Source organism: Bactrocera neohumeralis, chromosome 6 (genome assembly GCF_024586455.1).
Source record: "Bactrocera neohumeralis isolate Rockhampton chromosome 6, APGP_CSIRO_Bneo_wtdbg2-racon-allhic-juicebox.fasta_v2, whole genome shotgun sequence".
Taxonomy (NCBI): Eukaryota; Metazoa; Arthropoda; class Insecta; order Diptera; family Tephritidae; genus Bactrocera; species Bactrocera neohumeralis.
In genome coordinates, this window is record NC_065923.1 from 41,292,024 (window position 1) to 41,312,248 (window position 20,225).

General features: G+C 35.8%; 3 protein-coding genes across 5 annotated transcripts in view; 1 reads left to right on the forward strand and 2 right to left on the reverse strand.

Annotated features, from left to right (window-relative positions):
- The window catches only part of LOC126762778 (uncharacterized), a 68,587-nt gene that overhangs the window by 3,582 nt on the left and 44,780 nt on the right, over nt 1-20,225 (reverse strand). Inside the window, exon 3 of the mRNA XM_050479824.1 lies at nt 163-475. Within this exon, the coding sequence (XP_050335781.1) occupies nt 163-475 (313 nt within the window). The remainder of the gene's footprint in view (nt 1-162; nt 476-20,225) is intronic.
- Nucleotides 3,523-9,627, forward strand: LOC126763543 (uncharacterized). 3 transcript variants are annotated; one of them, XM_050481129.1, is made up of 5 exons: nt 3,523-3,774; nt 6,826-7,107; nt 8,406-8,566; nt 8,728-8,821; nt 8,893-9,627. In XM_050481129.1, exons 1-5 carry the CDS (start codon nt 3,621-3,623, stop codon nt 9,291-9,293), a joined length of 1,092 nt encoding a protein of 363 aa, XP_050337086.1. In that variant the 5' UTR covers nt 3,523-3,620; the 3' UTR covers nt 9,294-9,627. The 3 variants fall into 3 exon arrangements, with proteins under 3 accessions (XP_050337086.1, XP_050337087.1, XP_050337088.1); XM_050481130.1 differs by having other exon boundaries at nt 3,553-3,668; XM_050481131.1 differs by lacking the exons at nt 3,523-3,774; nt 6,826-7,107 and adding an exon at nt 8,194-8,339.
- Nucleotides 16,932-20,225, reverse strand: part of LOC126763542 (uncharacterized) — a 75,230-nt gene continuing 71,936 nt past the window's right edge. The window contains 1 exon segment of the mRNA XM_050481128.1: nt 16,932-17,003. The gene's annotated coding sequence lies outside the window, so the exon portion shown is untranslated.

Consider the following 20,225-nt stretch of genomic DNA (forward strand, 5'->3'; position numbering starts at 1 on the left):
TGAAAAGACGGTTTGAATTGCACTTGTAAACATTATTCTGAAATTTTCATATAGACCTCTTAACCCTTGTCAATTACTTATATTATTATATGTTATACTAATAATATTTACTCTTATCTACTATTGTTACTTATTTGTAATATTATAAGCAATTTCGGTTACCTTATTATAGCCACTTAATTCGAACCAATCATTGTCGTATAGGTACTGCGCTGTCTTCGGCATGGCTCTTATCAAATTTACACGCGATATACTATCGATGCCAATCATTAGAATGCTGGGCGGTTTTGTTCGGCCATGCTCAGTATCCTTCTTTTTCCATGTTTTTAAACGCTCTCGCACTTTTGGTTTTTCATTTATTAATGGATGCCCATTTTTATACACATTTCGCTTATTAGAATCACATTGTACTAAAATGCTTTCGATAGAAGGCGATAAAGAAACACTTTTCTTAAAAGGAACACATTTACTAAGTCTGAAAAACAGCAAAAAATAAAAAAGATTGTATTTAAATAATTTTTACCTGAAACAATTAAATTCGAATGACGGTTTACATATATAGAGTATTTATAAATCTATTACGTTTATGGTTCTGAGAGTTTTTTTGCTAATTCGTTGAACTTAACTATGACGGAAAAGACAAGCAGTTCTTTTGGAAGACGTACGGATGAGATGAGAGACAGATAGTACCCTGATTTCAACTCGTTTCGTCGCCCTAATCGTTTAGGTTTAAACATAAAGGGTGACCTTGAAATAGATGCCCAGTTTTTTAAAGAAAAACACAGAAAGTTCAAATTTAGTGATGAATGTTTTACATCATTCAAAAGATAATTCTCTGACATTTATTTTTTCACGAATATCTCTTTCAAATGTTCGCCGCGGCTATGTCTCAGATGATCCATCCGTTGAGTCCAATTTTTGATGATTCGATCGAGCATTTCGACTGGTAACTGGCGAATGACACGCATGATGTTTTGCTCGAAGGCGGGGTTGTCCGCATAGACTATAGACTCTACATATCCCCACAGGAAAAAGTCCAACGATGTGATATCATACGATCTTGGTGGCCAATGAACCGGCCCAACACGTGAAATTATACGAACCGTAGTGTACTCTCAATAAATCCATTGATTGATGTGATTTATGGCAAGTAGCACCGTATTGTTGAAACCAAATGTCACCGAAATCACGAGCTTCACTTTCAGGCATCAAATAGTCGGTTATCATGACGCGATAATGGTCACCATTGCCGGTTACGTTCTCACCTGCATCATTTTTGAAGAAATATGGACCTTTGATTCCACCGGTCCACAAACCACACCAAACCGTTGTTTTTTCTAGACGAAGTGGCAGCTCTTGAATCTATTCAGGTTGCTCTTCGTCCCTAATGCGGCAATTTTGCTTGTTTACATACCCAATGAGTCAGAAATGGGCCTCAACGCTGAACAAAATTTTGCTCGAAAACGCCGTATCTTTTTGGCACTTATCAAGAGATCATAGAGTTAAACAATGTCGCTTGGGAAGGTTAAGCGGCTACAGTTATTGCCCAAGCTGTATTTTGCACATTTTAAATTTAAGATCTCGACATAAAATGCCAAGTCGTTTCATACGTCAGTCCGAGTTGCTGCGAAAGGCGTCGAATCGACTCTCCACTGTCTCAGCTACGGCTGCTAAATTTTCTTCACTGCGTGCTGAACCTGGTCTATTTGGTCAAATATTATCCAATAATGAGTTCTGGGTTTCAAAATGGGTGATAGTGTTGCAAATAGTTCGCTCAGTAGGCCATAGTGTTGACCATAAATTGAGCGAAGCGCGCGAAAAACATTCTTTACAGAATGTCAATTTTCTTAATAAAGTTGAACGATTTGTAAACGTTGTTGAGGCGGAAGTCTTTCCATGATAAAATGCCAAATAAAGCTAAACAAGCGTCATCTGTCAAAAATAGGCTTTTAAAAATGTAACACTACTTGGATCACCCGGTATATGAATATAACTCTATAAATATCTCGATTAGTTTTAGGCGTTACAAACAACCGTTAGGTAAGCAAAACTATAATACAGTGTACACTATAAAAGATACTACAAAGGTTCTTCACTAAACTCCATAACCAAAATTTAGTATATTTTCAATATATTAAAAACCATACCACACACAACCAACCACAGACAATATAATACACCAACTTTTTTTTTAACGACTTGAAATAAAATACATATGTATATACAAGTAAACTTCCTACAACGCGGTTTCCTTTAACGCGTTTTTGCTCCAACGCGGTTTCTAAAATGTGTCTATACTTTGATTCCGTTGAAATTGTTGATGTGTCATTTAAAGAAATCCGTCCTTCAACACTAAAAGCTTGAAGGAAAGCACTAACACCGGAAATTGACGTTCAGGGCACTGTTTCTACACAAATAGAAGAAGAATATAGGAACATAGTGAGATTCGCGCATGCAGTAGAAGGTGATGGATTTGATAAAATAACAATGGCTGATAATAGAATTAATTGCTGACGACGAAATAAATGAAGCAGATTTAGTGGCAATGACAAATGAAGAATCAGTTGGTGGTAGCTCTGGCGATCTTTCCGTTGTTGAAAATAAAAACTTTTCACTAAAAAATATCGAGAAAATTTTAAATATGGCAAAGCAGTTGGAAGAATACATTTTGGAGAATGACACTTTAAGTGACAGAGCAGAAATATTTAAACGAAATCTTCAAAACAATTTAGCTCCCTATCAAGAAATTTATAAAGATTTGCGAAATAAGAACAAACAAACTTCAATGCACGATTTTTTCAAACCAATAATGGTCGAAGGATGCCCGAATCTGATAGTGGATCAAGTTCAGATTTTGAACTAGTACGAACAAAACGTTCGAAACAAATCATACTAAGTGATGAGAAGGAGTAGATGGTTATCGTTCTATTTTGGCTTTAATTTATTAAATCTTTTAACTTGAATATTTTACGTAGAATTGAAATTTTATTTTATTTTATTTTGTTTTGTTTAAATAAATGGAATGCTATTAAATTACATAATATGTATGTTCTTATGACTCAACAAATAAATACACAAAATTATATTAAGCACATATTTTTAGTATACAAATTCCAATATTTTATTGAAAAATTTTTTCCTTTGCAACCAAACTCTGATTTTTGTATGGAGTTAGAGTCTCCTATAACGCGGAGTTTTTCAGGAACCTATTCACCGCGTTGTAGGAGGTTTACCTGTACATATGTACATGCATTAACTAACTAACTTTAGGTGGATCTGCATATCATGCAGACTAAAGAGTGCAAATGTATAAAAAATAATTTTAAGTCTGCTAAAACTGGCAACTGTATGTTAAAAAGTATGTTTGTATGTTAAAAAGTATGTTTGTATGTTAAAAAAGTCCGTTGGAGATTTTCAGACAGGTATGCACGTTATTATGAAAGCGTGTGCTCTCATCACTCTCTCTCTCTCTCTCTCTCTCTCTCTCTCTCTCTGCACTTTCAGACGTTTACATATATATATGGCATGCGTGCGTAACTTTGAGTCAGTTTGTGCTTACATATAGTCTGAAAAAGTAAATTTGCTTGTTTTGCTGCGGTTAAAGTGGTTTGCTGAAAGTGATGGATTGTGAGGAATATAAAGAATATCGTTCCAAACTTATTGCACTAGTACGTAAAAATAAAGTCTTATGGGATAAGACTAAAAAAGTCCGCCTCAGTTATGCGGCGAAAAGCAAAATTTGGAATTCGATAGGAAAAGAGTTAGGCCAACCAGGTTAGTGTTTCGTAGTATTTGCCTTTGAACATGTGCGTATGTATGTACATACATGCATATTCAAACCCTGCAGGAAAGTGATTGTGGTTTTGCTACATTTCGGCGATACAAGTTTGATGCCGTTATAAATCATGTGTTTGTTGTTATAAAAAAGTGAAACGAAATATTATTAAATATTTGTGCGTTGCTATGCACGTTTTGTTGTTAAAAAGCCAATATTTACATAAGTATGTGTATGATGTTGTGACCGTGACATATTGAATGAACGTAGGTCTATTTTCCTTTTGCGGGTGCCATATTTAGCATTTTTCATGCTACCAGAAAAACATACATAAATATGTGCATATGTATGTATAAAGAAACATATGTACACATTTTTGCCTTTGCATAAGTGAATATCTATACCTACTATAATCAGACAAAAAAAGCTGTGACGGATATCAATGTACTTTTATTATCGGTTATAAATAATACGATGAACATAAAATCTATGGTAATTCCGATGCTTACAGAAGAGTTTAAATAAGTTCATGCATGGGAGTATATAATTTATTTATTCATACTTATGTTTATCAAATCACACATGCATGAAATTTAGATGTAAAAGATCTTTGGATTCTTCATGCAGCGGTGAAAATTGTTGTCATACAAAATATGTAAATGGATTTGGAATGCATACAACTACAAAGCAGCCATATGCAACCGAGCAACAAAGACAAAAAAATTCTCTCTGAGTTTGCTCTCTCTCTCTCTTTTAGAGAAATTTTCATGCATTGTATATGTAGGGATGAATACCAAGAGAATGTTAACTGCTAAGGTCCATTCAGAAACAACTTGCCTCACTTTGCGTGACAGCACATACTAAAACAACGAAGTAAAGAAAACAAAAGGTATGCCACACTGAACGCTTTGCTTTCAGTGTTTCTCTCTAATAAACCGGCGACTGTTCATTGGCAAAGCGTAAAGACATAGTGAGTGTTGCCCAACATTTTGCCTGGCTGCGCGTCGAAAACTATTTATGTGAACGTACTCATACATAAGCGTACATCGAAGTTGTCTCTCAAAACAAATGCCTGACTCAAATCGATGCAAAAGAACTGTGAATTGACCATTAGATATTGCAATTTAAAAAAAACTACAAACATATCTACACAAAAATACGGGAATATATGGATGTATATCAGTATGTGTGTACGCGCACTTATTTTAGCGAGAGCGAATTTATGTAAAGAAGAAGAGCCAAAGTACATTCACGTGAATAAATATAAGTATACGCTTTGCGCCTGCAACCAAACATACCATATATACATACATACATCTGTGATAAACCAGAAATACTGGGAAAGCTGTTAGACTCTGAGCAAGTTAAACCACATATGTACATATGTATTGTTTGTAGCATTCTTTCTTGTACGGAGTTCATATCGAATGCTAAATGCTACTGCAAATACCGCTGTTCAAATAAGATTTCGTGAAATCTATGAAAGCATTTATAGCGGGTGATGCAAGTAGAGGTACTTTTTTCAATAGCATTTTTTTGACAGATCACGCGTGAGTCGAAGAATGTTTACAAATCGTTCAACTTTATTACGAAAATGCATATTCTGTAAAGTATGTGTTTCGCGCGCCTCGCTCAACTTATGCTCAGCATAATCGGTTTACTAAGCGTATTATTCGCAAAAGCAGCACTTACTTGAGACGCAGCATTCATTATTGGATAATATTCGACCACATCCAGCACGCAGTGAAGAAAATATAGCAGCTGTAGCTGAGAGTGTACAAGAAGACCGTGGGGGCGAACGACTTAAATTGTCTTAAATTGAGAGCGTGCAAAATACAGTTTGTCTAAGAACTGAAGCGGCTCGTCCTTCCCAAGCGACATCGTTTCGTTCTATGGGCTCTTGAAAAGTTCCAAGAAGATCCGACGTGTTCGAGCCAAATATTTTTCACCGATGAGGCATATTTCCGGCTCAATGGATATGTAAACAAGTAAAATTGGCGCATTTGAGACGAAGAGCAGCTTGAAGAGATTCAAGCGCTCCATTTTTCATCTTGAAAAAACGACGGTTTGGTGTGGTTTGTGAGTCGGAATAATCATTGGACCATATTTCTTCAAAAATGATGCCAATGAGAATGGTGTCAATGGCGACCGTTATCGCGCCATGTTAGCCGTAGATTTGATGCTTGAAATTGAAGCTCGTGATCTCGGCAACATTTTGTTTCAACAAGACGAAGCCACTTCGCATACATCACATCAATCAATGGATTTATTCAGAGAACACTTCGACCAGCAGAAAATTTCACGTTTTGGGCCGGTCGATTGGCCACCAAGATCGTGTGATATCACACCGTTAGACCTTTCCTATGGGAATATGTAAAGTTTATAATCTATGGGAACGATTCAGGCCTTCGAGCGAAACATCACGCGTGTCATTCGCTTGTTATCAGTACGAGTCATCAAAAATTAGATTCAATGGATGGACCATCTGAGACGTAGCCGCGGCCAACATTTGAAAAAGATATTCTTCACAAAATAAATGCCAATCGCATACACTGTGGTAGTAAACATTCCCCATTAAATTTGAGATTTCCGTGTTTTTTCTTTAAAAAAGTAGGGAACTTCGAAATGGATCACCTTTTATTTCTTACAATTTTTATAATTTTATATGTGCTTTTAATTTGTTAATTATATTTCAAATTTCAATGATGATTTCTGGGCTCACAAAGAACTGTAATGTGTATATAACAGTTCATGAGCAATACCCTCCATCTTCTCCAGCCATGAAACCTAACCTAACCCTAAACTGTCGTTACAATTTTTTAATGAAATCAAAACTATACATAAATTTAAATTATGCCTTAAAGTACCATTTCGACGGCTCAAAATATTTTTTTATCGGCTCTTCCATCTGTCTATGTTATATTTGCCATAGAGACTGCGCATCTAAAATAGCGTCGAAGTGTAATATAATTAACAAAATAAGTTACATTAAAATATGAAAATAATTACTTTTTAATTAAATTTATTTTTTATTATTGTTATTCTTGCAGGAGAGATGGTACGTAAACATTGGGCGTGTTTGCGTGATCAATATCGTAGAGACGTGAAGAAACAAGTGGTAGACGGGGTTGAATCTTCCTGGATATTTTTCGACGAAATGACTTTCATTCGGAAATTTTTACATATTCGGTATTTCGATGGAAGCCTAGATTCAGAAGATTCTGAAATTATAAACAAAAGTGTTGGCCCAAAAAAGAAGAAAACATGTAGGAGATCATATTCGAGGATCATTCCAACAACAGGCAATTTTATGACCCAGATTTTTTCTACAGGTAAATATATATAAGCAAGATTTCTATTAATTTGAGCTTAGCTTATGTAATTAAACAACTTTACAGCAAGTGATCATGTAAACTCAGATTGCCAGGAACAACAAGAACAGCAACAAGGTGGTGACTCCCCTACGAAAGTAAATTCGACAACCCGTCTTCATAGACCAATTAAAACGGACATGGACAATGAATCTGTTGACACAATTTGTTTCAACAAGAGACCACTTAAAACGGACATCAATCAATTCAATGAATCTTTGACCACAAAAATAAACACGTTTTGGATACGTATTTAATATCAAATTTATACTTATTATTTATAATTATAAATATTTTGTAATATTATGTACAACGCTTTTAGCCCCTTGACATTTCTTTAAGTTCATTTATATAATGCCAGCGAATGTTTTTATAATATTTTATGTTATTTTCAATTTTAGCCACCAAATGAAACTGTAATCGAACTCTTAGATGAAAGAGCACAAATTTCTAAAAATACAGAAAGGACACATTCACAGTTGGGGAATCGTGCAGGTATTCATCTTATTCAATTCAATCAATCAATAATTAGTTTTTGACTAATTTTTATTTTGTATTTTCTTAAGAATTCACACCTAACAAACAATCAATGATGATTTCTGGGCTCACAAAGAACTGTGAATTAAAACAAGTATATAACCTCAAACAGAGTAATCTTCTCCAGCCATGAAACTCCGAGACTGTTCTAAACCGTCATTGAAATTAAAGAAATCAAAAACTTTGGCAGCTGAAAACGACACAGTTGCCGACACGACTGTTGCTTCTGAGAACTCCACAAATATAATGGAAAAAGACTGTTATATAAATGAAAAAAATTCAACAGGATCTAAAATACAAGTAAACATATAACAATCGAATAAGTTACATTAAAAAGGAAAATAACTTTTTAATTAAATTTATTTTTGATTATTGTTATTCTTGCCAGAGATGGACGCATTTCGCATGTTTGCGAAAACAATATCGTATGGACGTAAGAAACAAGTGGTAGACGGGGTTGAATCTTCCTGGATATTTTTCGACGAAATGATTACATGTTATTTTAAATATTCGGTATTTCGATGGAAGCCTAGATTCAGAAGATTCTGAAATTATAAACAAAAGTGTTGGCCCAAAAAAGAAGAAAACATGTAGGAGATCATATTCGAGGATCATTCCAACAACAGGCAATTTTATGACCCAGATTTTTTCTACAGGTAAATATATATAAGCAAGATTTCTATTAATTTGAGCTTAGCTTATGTAATTAAACAACTTTACAGCAAGTGATCATGTAAACTCAGATTGCCAGGAACAACAAGAACAGCAACAAGGCGGTGATTCGCCTACGAAAGTAAATTCGACAACCCGTCTTCATAGACCAATTAAAACGGACATGGACAATGAATCTGTTGACACAATAATAAACAACGCTTCTATGGAGGTACGTACATCGTTTAATATCAATTTTATACTTATTATTTATAATTATAAATATTTTGTAATATTATGTACAACGCTTTTAGCCCCTTGACATTTCTTTAAGTTCATTTATATAATGCCAGCGAATGTTTTTATAATATTTTATGTTATTTTCAATTTTAGCCACCAAATGAAACTGTAATTGAACTCTTAGATGAAAGAGCACAAATTTCTAAAAATACAGAAAGGACACATTCACAGTTGGGGAATCGTGCAGGTATTCATCTTATTCAATTCAATCAATCAATAATTAGTTTTTGACTAATTTTTATTTTGTATTTTCTTAAGAATTCACACCTAACAAACAATCACATCGCCTCCCGCCAGTGAGTAATGTTTACGAAACTCCGAGAAGCCTTGATATACCGGTCATTGAAATTAAAGACGAAGTCGAAATTTTGGCAGCTGAAAACGACACAGTTGCCGACACGACTGTTGCTTCTGAGAACTCCACAAATATAATGGAAACAGACTGTTCTATAAATGAAAAAAATTCAACAGGATTTAGTAGGAATACAAGTAAACATATAGAAATAGAAAAGGAACCGACTGATAAGGAGGATGACGATTATCATTTTGTGATTAGTCTCTTGCCAACATTGCGACGCATTTCGCATGATCGAAAACTAAAAACGCGTATGGAAATAATGAAAGCTGTAATGGAGGCGGCACAAAGCAATGCCACATAAATAATATGTATTACATGTTATTATAAATATGTACACTAACTGTTAGTTAGATAGATAGATAGTTATAATGAGGTACTGCACTAAACAGCGTATATTAAGTTTTCCACGAAGTTTGTAACTCCATTGGAGACCTTATAAAGTTATAGAGTCTGTTCGTCTAGGTGTATAAAATAACTGAGGAAGATTTATCGATCTGAGATTTTGCACACTTGCTTTTCTCTCCAAGAACGTGCTTATTTTTCAGAACCGCCGATATGGTATTACTATAGAATACAGCTGCCATAATATTCTCATATGGAAAACTTTTTATTGGACAGATATATGCATGACATGTGGTAGAAGATTATTCGGGACTTTCCGATCTTCGAAATGCTCGAAAAAGTTGCCCAAAATTCTTTCCGAGATCGCAGCCGCGGTCAACATTTACTAAATTATCTTCAAAAAAGTAAATGTCATAACCTAACGTTTCAAATAAAGAACATATAGATTTTGCAAATTTTATGCGTTTTTTTTTTTTATAGTTTAAAAAATCACCCGATACTAAAAATGCAACTGTGAAGATTATTATAGCTTCAGTGCAGCCGGACTGAATTTATTAATAATTATTAAATAAGTTAAGATAGATGTGTAGTTAGTCAAATAAAAATATACGAGTTTGACAATCAAACTGAATATGGAGAGTTCTTAGTTCCCACAAATTAAGTAAATATAATTATTATCAAATTTCTCTAGGCTTCTTTGACAGAAGTCAATATGATTTAATAATGAATTATGATTGATGAAATTGTACTTAACTGCAGCAGCACAACGCAAAATACTATTGAGTTCTGGAATAACTCGGAACAAACAGATCATCGCTACAAATTTTAGTTCAGATTTTTTTGTACTACTTATACTTCTTAAATTAAGTTATAACATGGCTATCGGCTACCGAACATAATCAACTGAGTAGCAGGTAGCCATGCTAGATATGTTATGTATATAAAACTTTGCTAACTTCTTAAAAAATACTTTTTTTAGTTTAAAAACATTGTATAACTTAAAAAATGTATTATATTAATTTTGTTTGCGTACTATTTGAATTGAATATTGGATCTCCAAACAAATTAGTAATTGTAATCTCTCTAACACTTATCTGACGATTTTCAAGCACCATATTCTTCACTTTTTTAATATTTTCATCATTTGAAGAGGTCGTGCAGAACGAGGCATGTCTTCAACGATCTCTCGACCGTCCTTGAAGGCTTTGTACCACTCGTAGGCTTGTGGTTTTGAAGTAACTAAACCATCGTAAGCCCGTTCCAACATTCGCAATGATTTCGCACACGAAATTTCGTTAAAAATTTTAAAATTTGAGAAAAATTGGTCACGATATTTTTATCCATTGTAAAAATCGCAAAGCACTTCTGAGGTGTACCGACTAAAGCCTACCGTCAACAAACTGATTGGACCTTATCAGTGTGGTTTAGACCTGGAAAATTTACAACTAATCAGATATTAATATGCACCAAATTTTGGAAAAGACCCGTGAAAGAAGAATCGACACACACCACCTCTTCGTCGATTTGAAAGCTGCTTTTGACCGCGATATCTGAATTTTCTATTCCCGCAAAACTAATAAGGCTGACGTTGAGCAACACCAAAAGCTCGGTCAGGATCGGGAAGGACTTAGTGGTAGAGTTCTTATCAGCTGAAAAATTAAGGCTTCCCGAATAATTGACACAACTTTATTTGACACTTCGATCACAGGAGATAAAATTATGGATATAGTATATAAAACCTACAATGTAATATTATAATATATAGTATGTGTACTCACCGATAGTCACAATCTGCTTTCGCCCCAGTCCCATTGCGCATTATCGACTGGTAACAGCAACGGATACGTCCAGATTTACTGAACGATTTGATTTCGCTCTCCTCAATTCGCAGCACATACTCTCGTGAAGTAGCATTGAAGGCGACGGTCGTGAGCGGCTTTTTGTTCGAGCAGGGTTTGTATTTCTCACGTTTGAAGTGTTGCATTATGTCCGGCGCATGCACATCTACGTCCGGTATTCGACAGGATTCACTCCAGACAAGATAACCTGTGGGTGGTCGCATTATTTTATATGTGTCATTAGTGAAGGAATTTTGAGGAGTAGAATCATTAAAAGATTCCACGATGTTTGTTGTTTGGTCAAAGACTGATGTGTCAACAAGTTCAAGAGTCGACGAAGCGGTCGCTGAGAAGGGTAGCTCAGTGTCGGCCGGTGGTGTCAGTAAAGGCCTTGCAGCAACACTTTTGTTAAATCGCGACGTGCTGGTGCGATTGAGTATCGAGTTGGTGGAGACTACTTATGCAGATTTTTGTTTTTTTTTTTCACATTCATGTGGTGCACATACATATACGGACGTTTGTACAATTAGACGGTGGACGTAGCACGGTACATTACAGCAAGCATTATTACAACAAATTGATACAAGCAATTTTGCAAAATTTTTATTGTGCGAGCAAAATCCAGAATTTTGAAGTTTCGATTTTTTTGTTGCAATTGCGCCAAAAGCATGCAAATTAAGAAAGAACATAACACAAAACTAATGAATTATGACGAACAAGCAAACGAGTAAAACGACACAAAATGAAACTTACAAAATAAAGAGTATACAAAAACTACTATAGAAATAGTAAAATATAATCGTAAAATTATACAAAAGTATTGGAAATATCATACGAATAATAAGATAACTTAACTTATATACACTTAAAGCTAACACATCTAGCATGATGAAATCTAAAGTCGAAGGAAAAAGAAATACTTGAAACAAGGAAATTAAACCCACGTTTTCGCATCTATAATTGAGTGAATACCACTGCCAAAGGGCACTCCAATATTGCACATTTAAAGACGGAAGGAGGCGCTTCGACCTCCTCTGCTGAAGAGTCGCTTGAGATTCTAATGAACATCTATGGGTTCAGCCCAGAACAAGCTGCAAATACAGCACACCAATCCCGTCACATAGTAAGAGAGAAAAGAAATCTCATATGCCATTAAGTCTTCTTACCATATAAAGCGGCGGTTCCGATTGGGATCATTTCCATAATGATTCCGAAGCTAAAGAAACAATTAGTTCTAAGGTTGGCAGGATCTATAAATCAAGTGTCCGTTTACCTCATATTCCAAAAAGATGGAAAGAGTCAAGTTAATGTTCCTACAATCTTTTATAAGAATGTACAGCTGCTGGCGTATGTCGATGATATTGATACTTGGCTCTCACGTGACTGTTGATAGTCATAACTTTGAAGTTGTAGATAATTTCGTCTATTTAGGAACCAGTATTGACACCACCAACAATGTCAGCCTGGAAATCCAACGCAGGATTGCTCTTGCCAACAGGTGCTACTTCGGACTGAGTAGGCAATTGAAAAGTAAAGTCCTCTCTCGACGAACAAAAGCCAAACTCTATAAGTCGCTCATAATTCTCGTCCTGCTATATGGTGCAGAGGCTTGGACGATGACAGCAACCGATGAGCCGACGTTACGAGTTTTCGAGAGAAAAGTTCTGCGAAAGATTTATGGTACTTTGCGCATTGGCCACGGCGAATATCGCATTCGATGGAACGATGAGCTGTACGAGATATACGACGACATTGACATAGTTCAGCGAATTAAAAGACAGCGGCTACGCTGGCTAGGTCATGTTGTCCGGATGGACGAAAACACTCCAGCTCTGAAAGTAGAAGAAGAGGAAGACCTCCACTCCGTTGGAAGGACCAAGTGGAGAAGGACCGGCTTCGCTTGGAATATCCAATTGGCGCCACGAAGCGAAAAGAAGAAACGACTGGCACGCTGTTGCTAACTCGGCTATAATCGCGTTAGCGGTGTCTACGCCAATTAAGAAGAAGAAGAAGAATGTTCCAGCGAGAAGCACACACGACATATTTTAGGCCTATAACCCTCACCTCCTACATGCTGAAGGTCCTGGTAAAGCTAAAGGGCATACGCAACAAATCAGTCTTTGCGGACAACTTATCAACTGCACAACATGCATACATAAAGGTCGTTCAACAGAAATTCCACAACACGAGGAGTAAGAGTCATTACATCTTAAAGAGTAGGACATAGCTGCCTTTCGTGATATATGTAGAGGAAGCTTTTAACAATAAATAATTAAGCACGATCATACAGTCTCTCACAAATGGCGGCAAAGGCGACATGCTGTGCAAATGGATTCAATCGATGCTTATGAACAGAATTTGTTTAACTATGACATGAACTGTCGACATATGTATGTATGTATGCAGAGACACTTCTCAGTGAGGTAGCCTATGCTTTTCTGGGTGGTGGTACTGACGACGATATGGTGTTAATGGTATCAGGGCAGTATCTGTGAGATTATGAACAGAGCCATACGAAGTTTACACCTATTGGCTGCAAACAGCGGACAACAAGGCTTATCCTAGTAAGACGGAACTGCTACTATTCATAATAAAATCAAAATACCTCAATTTTATTTTCCCTCACTCGTTGGTACTGTCCCACACCTCAAAATATCTAACGGTCGAAATCGATACCGAACTGAGCTGAAAATTGAATTAGAAACGTATTAAAAAAGATCATGTGGTGTATTACACGTACAAGAGTGAGTACACTATAATTTAAATGGAATACAGAGGGTGGTCTGTGCAGGAGTTACCGGTTTCTAGTCCTGAAACAGTTCAAAATAAATCTAAAATCAGACTATATCCTTCCAAGATTATATTTCACTAGTGACTTTCAGGTGCTAATACCCTCCAGACGGTTTACTAGAATTCTATATCAATCTATACCGACGGGTCTTAGGGAGGGACGGGAGTATACTCTAAGTATCTTGATATCTCCCTAACCATTTGTCAATTAAACTCAGCTAGCACCTTTCAAGTGGAACTACTAGACATAAAGAAGGTCAGTGGAGTTCTACTGAGTAACTACGGTAGGATACAGAGGGACTTATCGTCGCTATTGATAAATTCCAGCGTCGTAAACAAATGTAGGAAGGTTTTAAGCTCATTCACTGGTAAACTTCACTTGTCCATAATTTGGGTTTCCTGTCATAGAAATATTTTCGGCAACGTAAAGCAGACGAGTTGGACAAATCAGAAGCCTCCGTAGATTAAGTCCGATGCGCAAAAAATACCGTAACCGATAGGAACGAACAAGAGGAAGCTAAACTCACCTAAACTCTCTTATCTACCTACCTACAGCTGCCATTCGACAACAGAATACGAAATTATATTTTACGAGAGAATAATCAATTGTCTATTGATAGTACATTAATGAGAATATTATAATATTTTTAACTGTAAAGTGGAGGCCTTCCCGTCACAATTAAAAGTTTATATGGAGCGATTTTCTTAGAAGTGTCTAAGAACCTATTTTATAAGTACTTAGTACTAAGAATCTCTGCAGAAAATGTGGCAAATCTTCGCCAATAACAGCATTTTTGTTATCAAGTTTGGTTTACCTTTTTTTTGGCTGTGATGATTGAAAGAATTGTAGACGACAGAAATGTCTAAAAAATCTCATTTCCTTTCACGCCGGAGCATGGAGATTCTTTAACCATTCTCAATTTTGGATTGCACAGCTAAAAAAAATATTTCAGGCCAGGTCAGCTTTCGCATCTAAAAAACACTCAATCTGGAGCCAAATAGGTACGCAGTACCTGAGGGTCCTTGATATGAAAGGCAAGAACTTCTTAAGCGGTCAAAAAACAGAGATAAAGAGATGAATAAGTAGCTAATAGAAGAGCATAACTGTTTCCTTAGAAGAAGAAGAAGGAAGAAATCGCAACAACAAGCTTAATGCACAAATAGGAAGAATGATTCTCGATGAAAAAGGTTGAACATAGAGATAAACAAACATGAAAACAACACTTATTCTTAAACGACTGTTATAAGCCGCCAGAGATCATATCCAAGTGGTCGTGAAAGACCGCCAATATGTAGAACAGATGGTATTGATTGTCGGTGGTCAAGCTCAGTTCACAGACAGTTCTCACGACAGTGAGGTCTACGAAATTGGAACAGGCTCGTTCAAATGGGCAAAGACTGTCACAATTAAGCATTTGGAGAATTTTTTCATTCTTATTACCACAACAATCCAATATATTCCATTCATATCTGCTTATCCGGCCTGCCGATAACGCCTCGCTGAAAACCTCCCCAAAATTAGGCATATGTTAAGGTCTTATTAAAGAAAGGAATAGAAACATAAGGAATAATATAATTGACTTACTATCTGAACAAATTTGTCTCGGACTGGTCCATTTAAACTGCCCGCGCTAGCTAAATGGATAAAAAATACGGTGGGTACAATCCTTTTTATATTCTTTACTTTATCACGAACACAAGTATTTGAATGGCACAAAGCATACAGTGAAGGTCGTGAAGTAATATTATGAATATGAAATATACCAAAAAACCTAAATGTCTTGCAAAACAACGTCGAATAAAGGTCGCAAAAGAGATGTTGACAAGATAGGTATCGACACTATGTACATTCATCAAACGCATCGTTATTGGTGACGAGGCGTAGATTTATCAATATAAGGTGGAAACTGTTCAACAATTCGTATGGAACCCACAAAACTAAGTCAAAACGAAAAATCAAAATTTGCTGAAGACCATCCCAGCCATGTAAAAACCGTAACAAATGTATGAAAACTTTCATTAAGCGTTGGCATGGTTGTTTTAGTTAATGCGTAAAATGCAGTTGTCAGTCCGGATCAAATTTGATGAGATGGCAAATAAGTCTTCACTAAAAGCTAATGTTTCCTTTGATTCAGTTAACTCAACCGTTTTACTGACGTAGATTATTGGAACGAGCAAGAATGTTAGCTTTAACGCAATTGGCTTCACTAGTGTTACAACATTTAGGCACTTACACATTTTTCCAAAAATTAGTAAAAAAATGTAACGATAAATAATTCTTATTTTTACAAGTGATTTTAAAATGTGCTTAAAATAAATATATTAATAGCAAAAAAATTATATGCATGCACTACTTGAAAAAACATTAAAACAAAATATCAACCTATACTCATACATACATCTGCTCTAAAAATACCTGCGGCGCTGCGCCTTTCCAAATAATCAATATATAAAAAATACACCTCGGCGTATACGTACCCTTCATGCCAGGCACATGTGAATAGTGCAGGACGGGAATGCGCTCATCCGCATAATCACTTCCGCGCATCGAACTACTCAAGTAAACAATGAATATCACAAAAGCGAGTAAGAGCAACAGCTGCTTTCGACGTAATATCCGATATGACCAATTGAAGTACTTGGCTGATGGACTGCCTGCCTTGCCAGTGTTCGTGAGGCGTTGCATTGACTTTTGCCAACAAGAGGACACCGCATTTTTCATTAGCTGCTGCCCGGCACATGACAGTAACTCTGTCTGTACGATTGTCTTAGGCTTTCCCAGCGATCTAGTGGCATCTGCTGTGAGATATTAAAAATCAGTTTTATAAGTTTTGAATTGCTCTGAAAAGTTACCTTGTTGTGTGGCCGTTATTGGCGTTGAATCCATATTTGTGTTGTTACGTGTTTTCGTGCCATTTCCAAGCAAATGCTCCTTATCCTCATCAGCCGAGTTAGTTGTATTCACTGATGTGCTCGTCATAGTTAATAGTTTGGGTTGCCGCCCAGAGAGGGTAGTGCATATTCCTTAACGTTCGAATAACCTAAATAAAGATTAATTATTTTTTGATTAATTATTTATCTAAAATGAAGGAACTGTTGTAACAAGGGAAAAGAGAACTGTTATAATTTCTAGTAAACACAGGTAGTAAGTGACCGCCACTTGGATTAGGGTGGTAAACACAGATTTATAAAAATTCTAAAGGATTTTTTGATTACCGTTAACTTGGACTATGTTGGAGAGGAGTATTGAAGGTGCAGAGAAATGACATACTTATTTATTTGCTCTATTCTGGACAGATATTTTCAGACCGACCTAAATTTTCGACACTTTTTAAGAAAGACCATCACTAGAATTGAATCCTAATGTTTCGAACTGTTGAACAATTGGTGATATTTAATGAAAAAAATATAAAAACAAAAAAAAAAAACAAATTTAGGTGTTAAGTAATGATATCAAAAAATGGCGATATTAGAGTTTACGGGTTTCAAAAAATCGAATTGTTTTTACTGTTTTATTAAATTCTATGCCACCTCTAGAATATTGTCCTAAATTTTCATGTTGATCCAAGTAATAGTTACGGAGATACAGCCTTGAGAACTTATGCGCTCGAGGCTAGATAAGCTGAGTGTGCCGTCCTTAAACGCATTTTTCTCGAAACTGTGTTTTTGTAGTCGGTTAGCAAGATTTCTCGAGAACTACTCAACCGATCTTCATGAAATTTTACACAGGTTTTTGAGATACAATTCTTAAAGACTTGCACGAAAGATTTTTTTTTTCGATTACAACATCGACATTCATATTTTGTAATTGCGGATTGGCTTAATGTTCACTGATAAAGATGATTTATAATATGATAGCACAATTTTAAAAGTGGCTGTTTCTTCATTGAACATGTTTCTAACATAAAATAGTTTTTTCATAACATTTAAATTTAAAATCTTGAAACCACGGTGGATTCATAAAGTTTATTATTTTAAGAGACTAGAAGAAGACGTTGAGTAATACCAAAAGCTCCGTGAGGATCGGGAAGGACCTCTCCGAACCGTTCGACACCAAACCAGGTTTCAGACAAGGCGACTCCCTATCATATGAATTCTTCAACGTACCGAGCAGGTACAATCTTCTATAAGAGTGAGCAGCTGCTGGCGTACGCCGATGATATTTATACCATTGCACTCAACAACCGCGCCGTTTGTTTTGCTTTCTCTAGGCGTCGAGCGCGACTTGGCTCCCACGTCACTGTTGGTAGTCATACATTTGAAGTCGTTGATAGTTTTGTCTTGGCATTAACACCAACATCAATCTTGGTAATAACGAAATCCAACGCAGAATAACTCTTGCCAACAGGTGCTACTTTGGACTGAGTAGGCAATTGAGAAGTAAAGTCCTCTCTCGACGAACAAAGACCAAATTATAAAAGTCACTCATCATCCCCGTACTGCTTTATGGTGCAGAGGCATGGACGATGCCAACATCTGATGAGGCGGCGTTACGAGTTTTCTTGGGAAAGGTTCTGCAGAAGATTTATGGTCCTTTGTGTATTGGCGACGGCGAATACCGCAGTCGATGGAACGACGAGCTGTACTAGATGTACGACGACATTGATATAGTTTATCGAACCAAAAGACAGCGGCTACGCTGGCAAAGTCATATCGTCCGAAAGAATGAAAACACTCCAGCTTTGAGAGTATTCGACGCAATATCCGCCGGGAGGAGCAGACGAAGAGGAAGAGCTCCACACCGTTGGAAAGCCGAGGTGGAATTTCCAATTGGCGCCAAACAGCGAAAAGGAAGAACGACTGGCGCCCTGTTGTAGTCTCTGCTATAAGCGGAATCTTCGCTTATAAAGAAAAATAATATAACATGCAAACCCCACGTTAGATTTATCATAGTCAGGTCTGAAGAATTAAGAACGGTGTACCACAAGTTAAAAAAGTTCAGGGACAAACGCCTAAAGCATGTACAAACAGCCGATACTAAAGAAATATTGCATTTCTAACCTACTAATGAATTAATTTGGAGCGGATTTAAGTACCTTAAAATCTCTATGACAGAAATTAGCGGCATGTTGATTGTATTTACCTCTGCGGCATACGAAGAAGTCAACATCAAGTCAAACTTTTTTCCGCTCAGAAATAGTTTTACAAGTTTAGGGTTCAGAGTTGTTATAAAATATATTCCCTCGAGTATAATCTTGCCTTTCTCGGTCAAGGTATACGCACCTACTTATGTCGACACAAATGGTTGTAAATTACTTCATAGCACATTTTGCAATCGCGTTGCCTTCATTCTTGTTCCTACACAACATTACATCAACAATTAAAAAACCTTTAAATCTATCATATTGTGCAGTTGTGTTAAATTATTAAATCTGAAAATAATCTGCTGACCCTGAAATTTATCTCCACGATTTACGTTTGGTAATTTTTTTTCTCTTTTCATAATGATGTTTTTATGATCTTCTGCATGAAACTGCAGCTTAATGACTATTGTTTCACTACAAGTATGAGCTTTTTTTTAACCATACATACATACATACATACATACATACATACATACAATATGTTACCAGAGTTGTGTTCATGTTGCGGCAGGCATAACAGTTAGATACGTCTTTTTCGTGCAATAAAAATATTTATTCAAATAAAACAATTAATTGTTGTGTATGCTCGCATCACGCTAACTGCTAATTACTACTAAAAATATTTTTTAACAAGCAAATTTATAAAAATATCGATGTGCAGTCGTCAACTCATCATATATGTACATTCATAAAAACCATATATACACGAATGCAAGTTCAAAATTTTAAATTCATTAACATAAATAAATAAAGGAAGGTAATGTTTATAATGGGCCTTTTGATAAATGGGCACAACGTGACTCAATCGACGTCAGTGGAAAATTGCAATATATTATTTGTATACTCTTGCAACATGTTGCTACAGAGTATAGTTTTGTTTACATAATGGTTGCCCGTATCACATAAAACTAAACGAGATAGATATAGGGTTATATACGGGGTATTCCATACCAAATCGACCACTTTTTGCTTTTTTTTGCTGAAAAAAAATTAAAAAAATCCATCCGGTTCTAGCCTTTGAAAAACATTTTTTTTGAGAATTTTTTTGAAAAAAAAAGTTTTTGTCCAAAAAATTCAAAAAAATGAATTTTTCAAAAAAATGGTTTTTTAATTTTCATATAGCCATAACTTTTGTAGAAATTGACTTTTGGCGAACTTTTTTTTTTAAAGTTTTGCTTT

Coding starts and splice junctions, on each gene's coding strand:
- LOC126763543 (XM_050481129.1), top strand. CDS start 3,621: ATGGATTGTGAGGAATATAAAGAATATCGTTCCAAACTTATTGCACTA. Junction 7,108..8,405: donor GACCCAGATTTTTTCTACAG/GTAAATATATAT, acceptor ACAACTTTACAG/CAAGTGATCATGTAAACTCA. Junction 8,822..8,892: donor ACAGTTGGGGAATCGTGCAG/GTATTCATCTTA, acceptor TATTTTCTTAAG/AATTCACACCTAACAAACAA.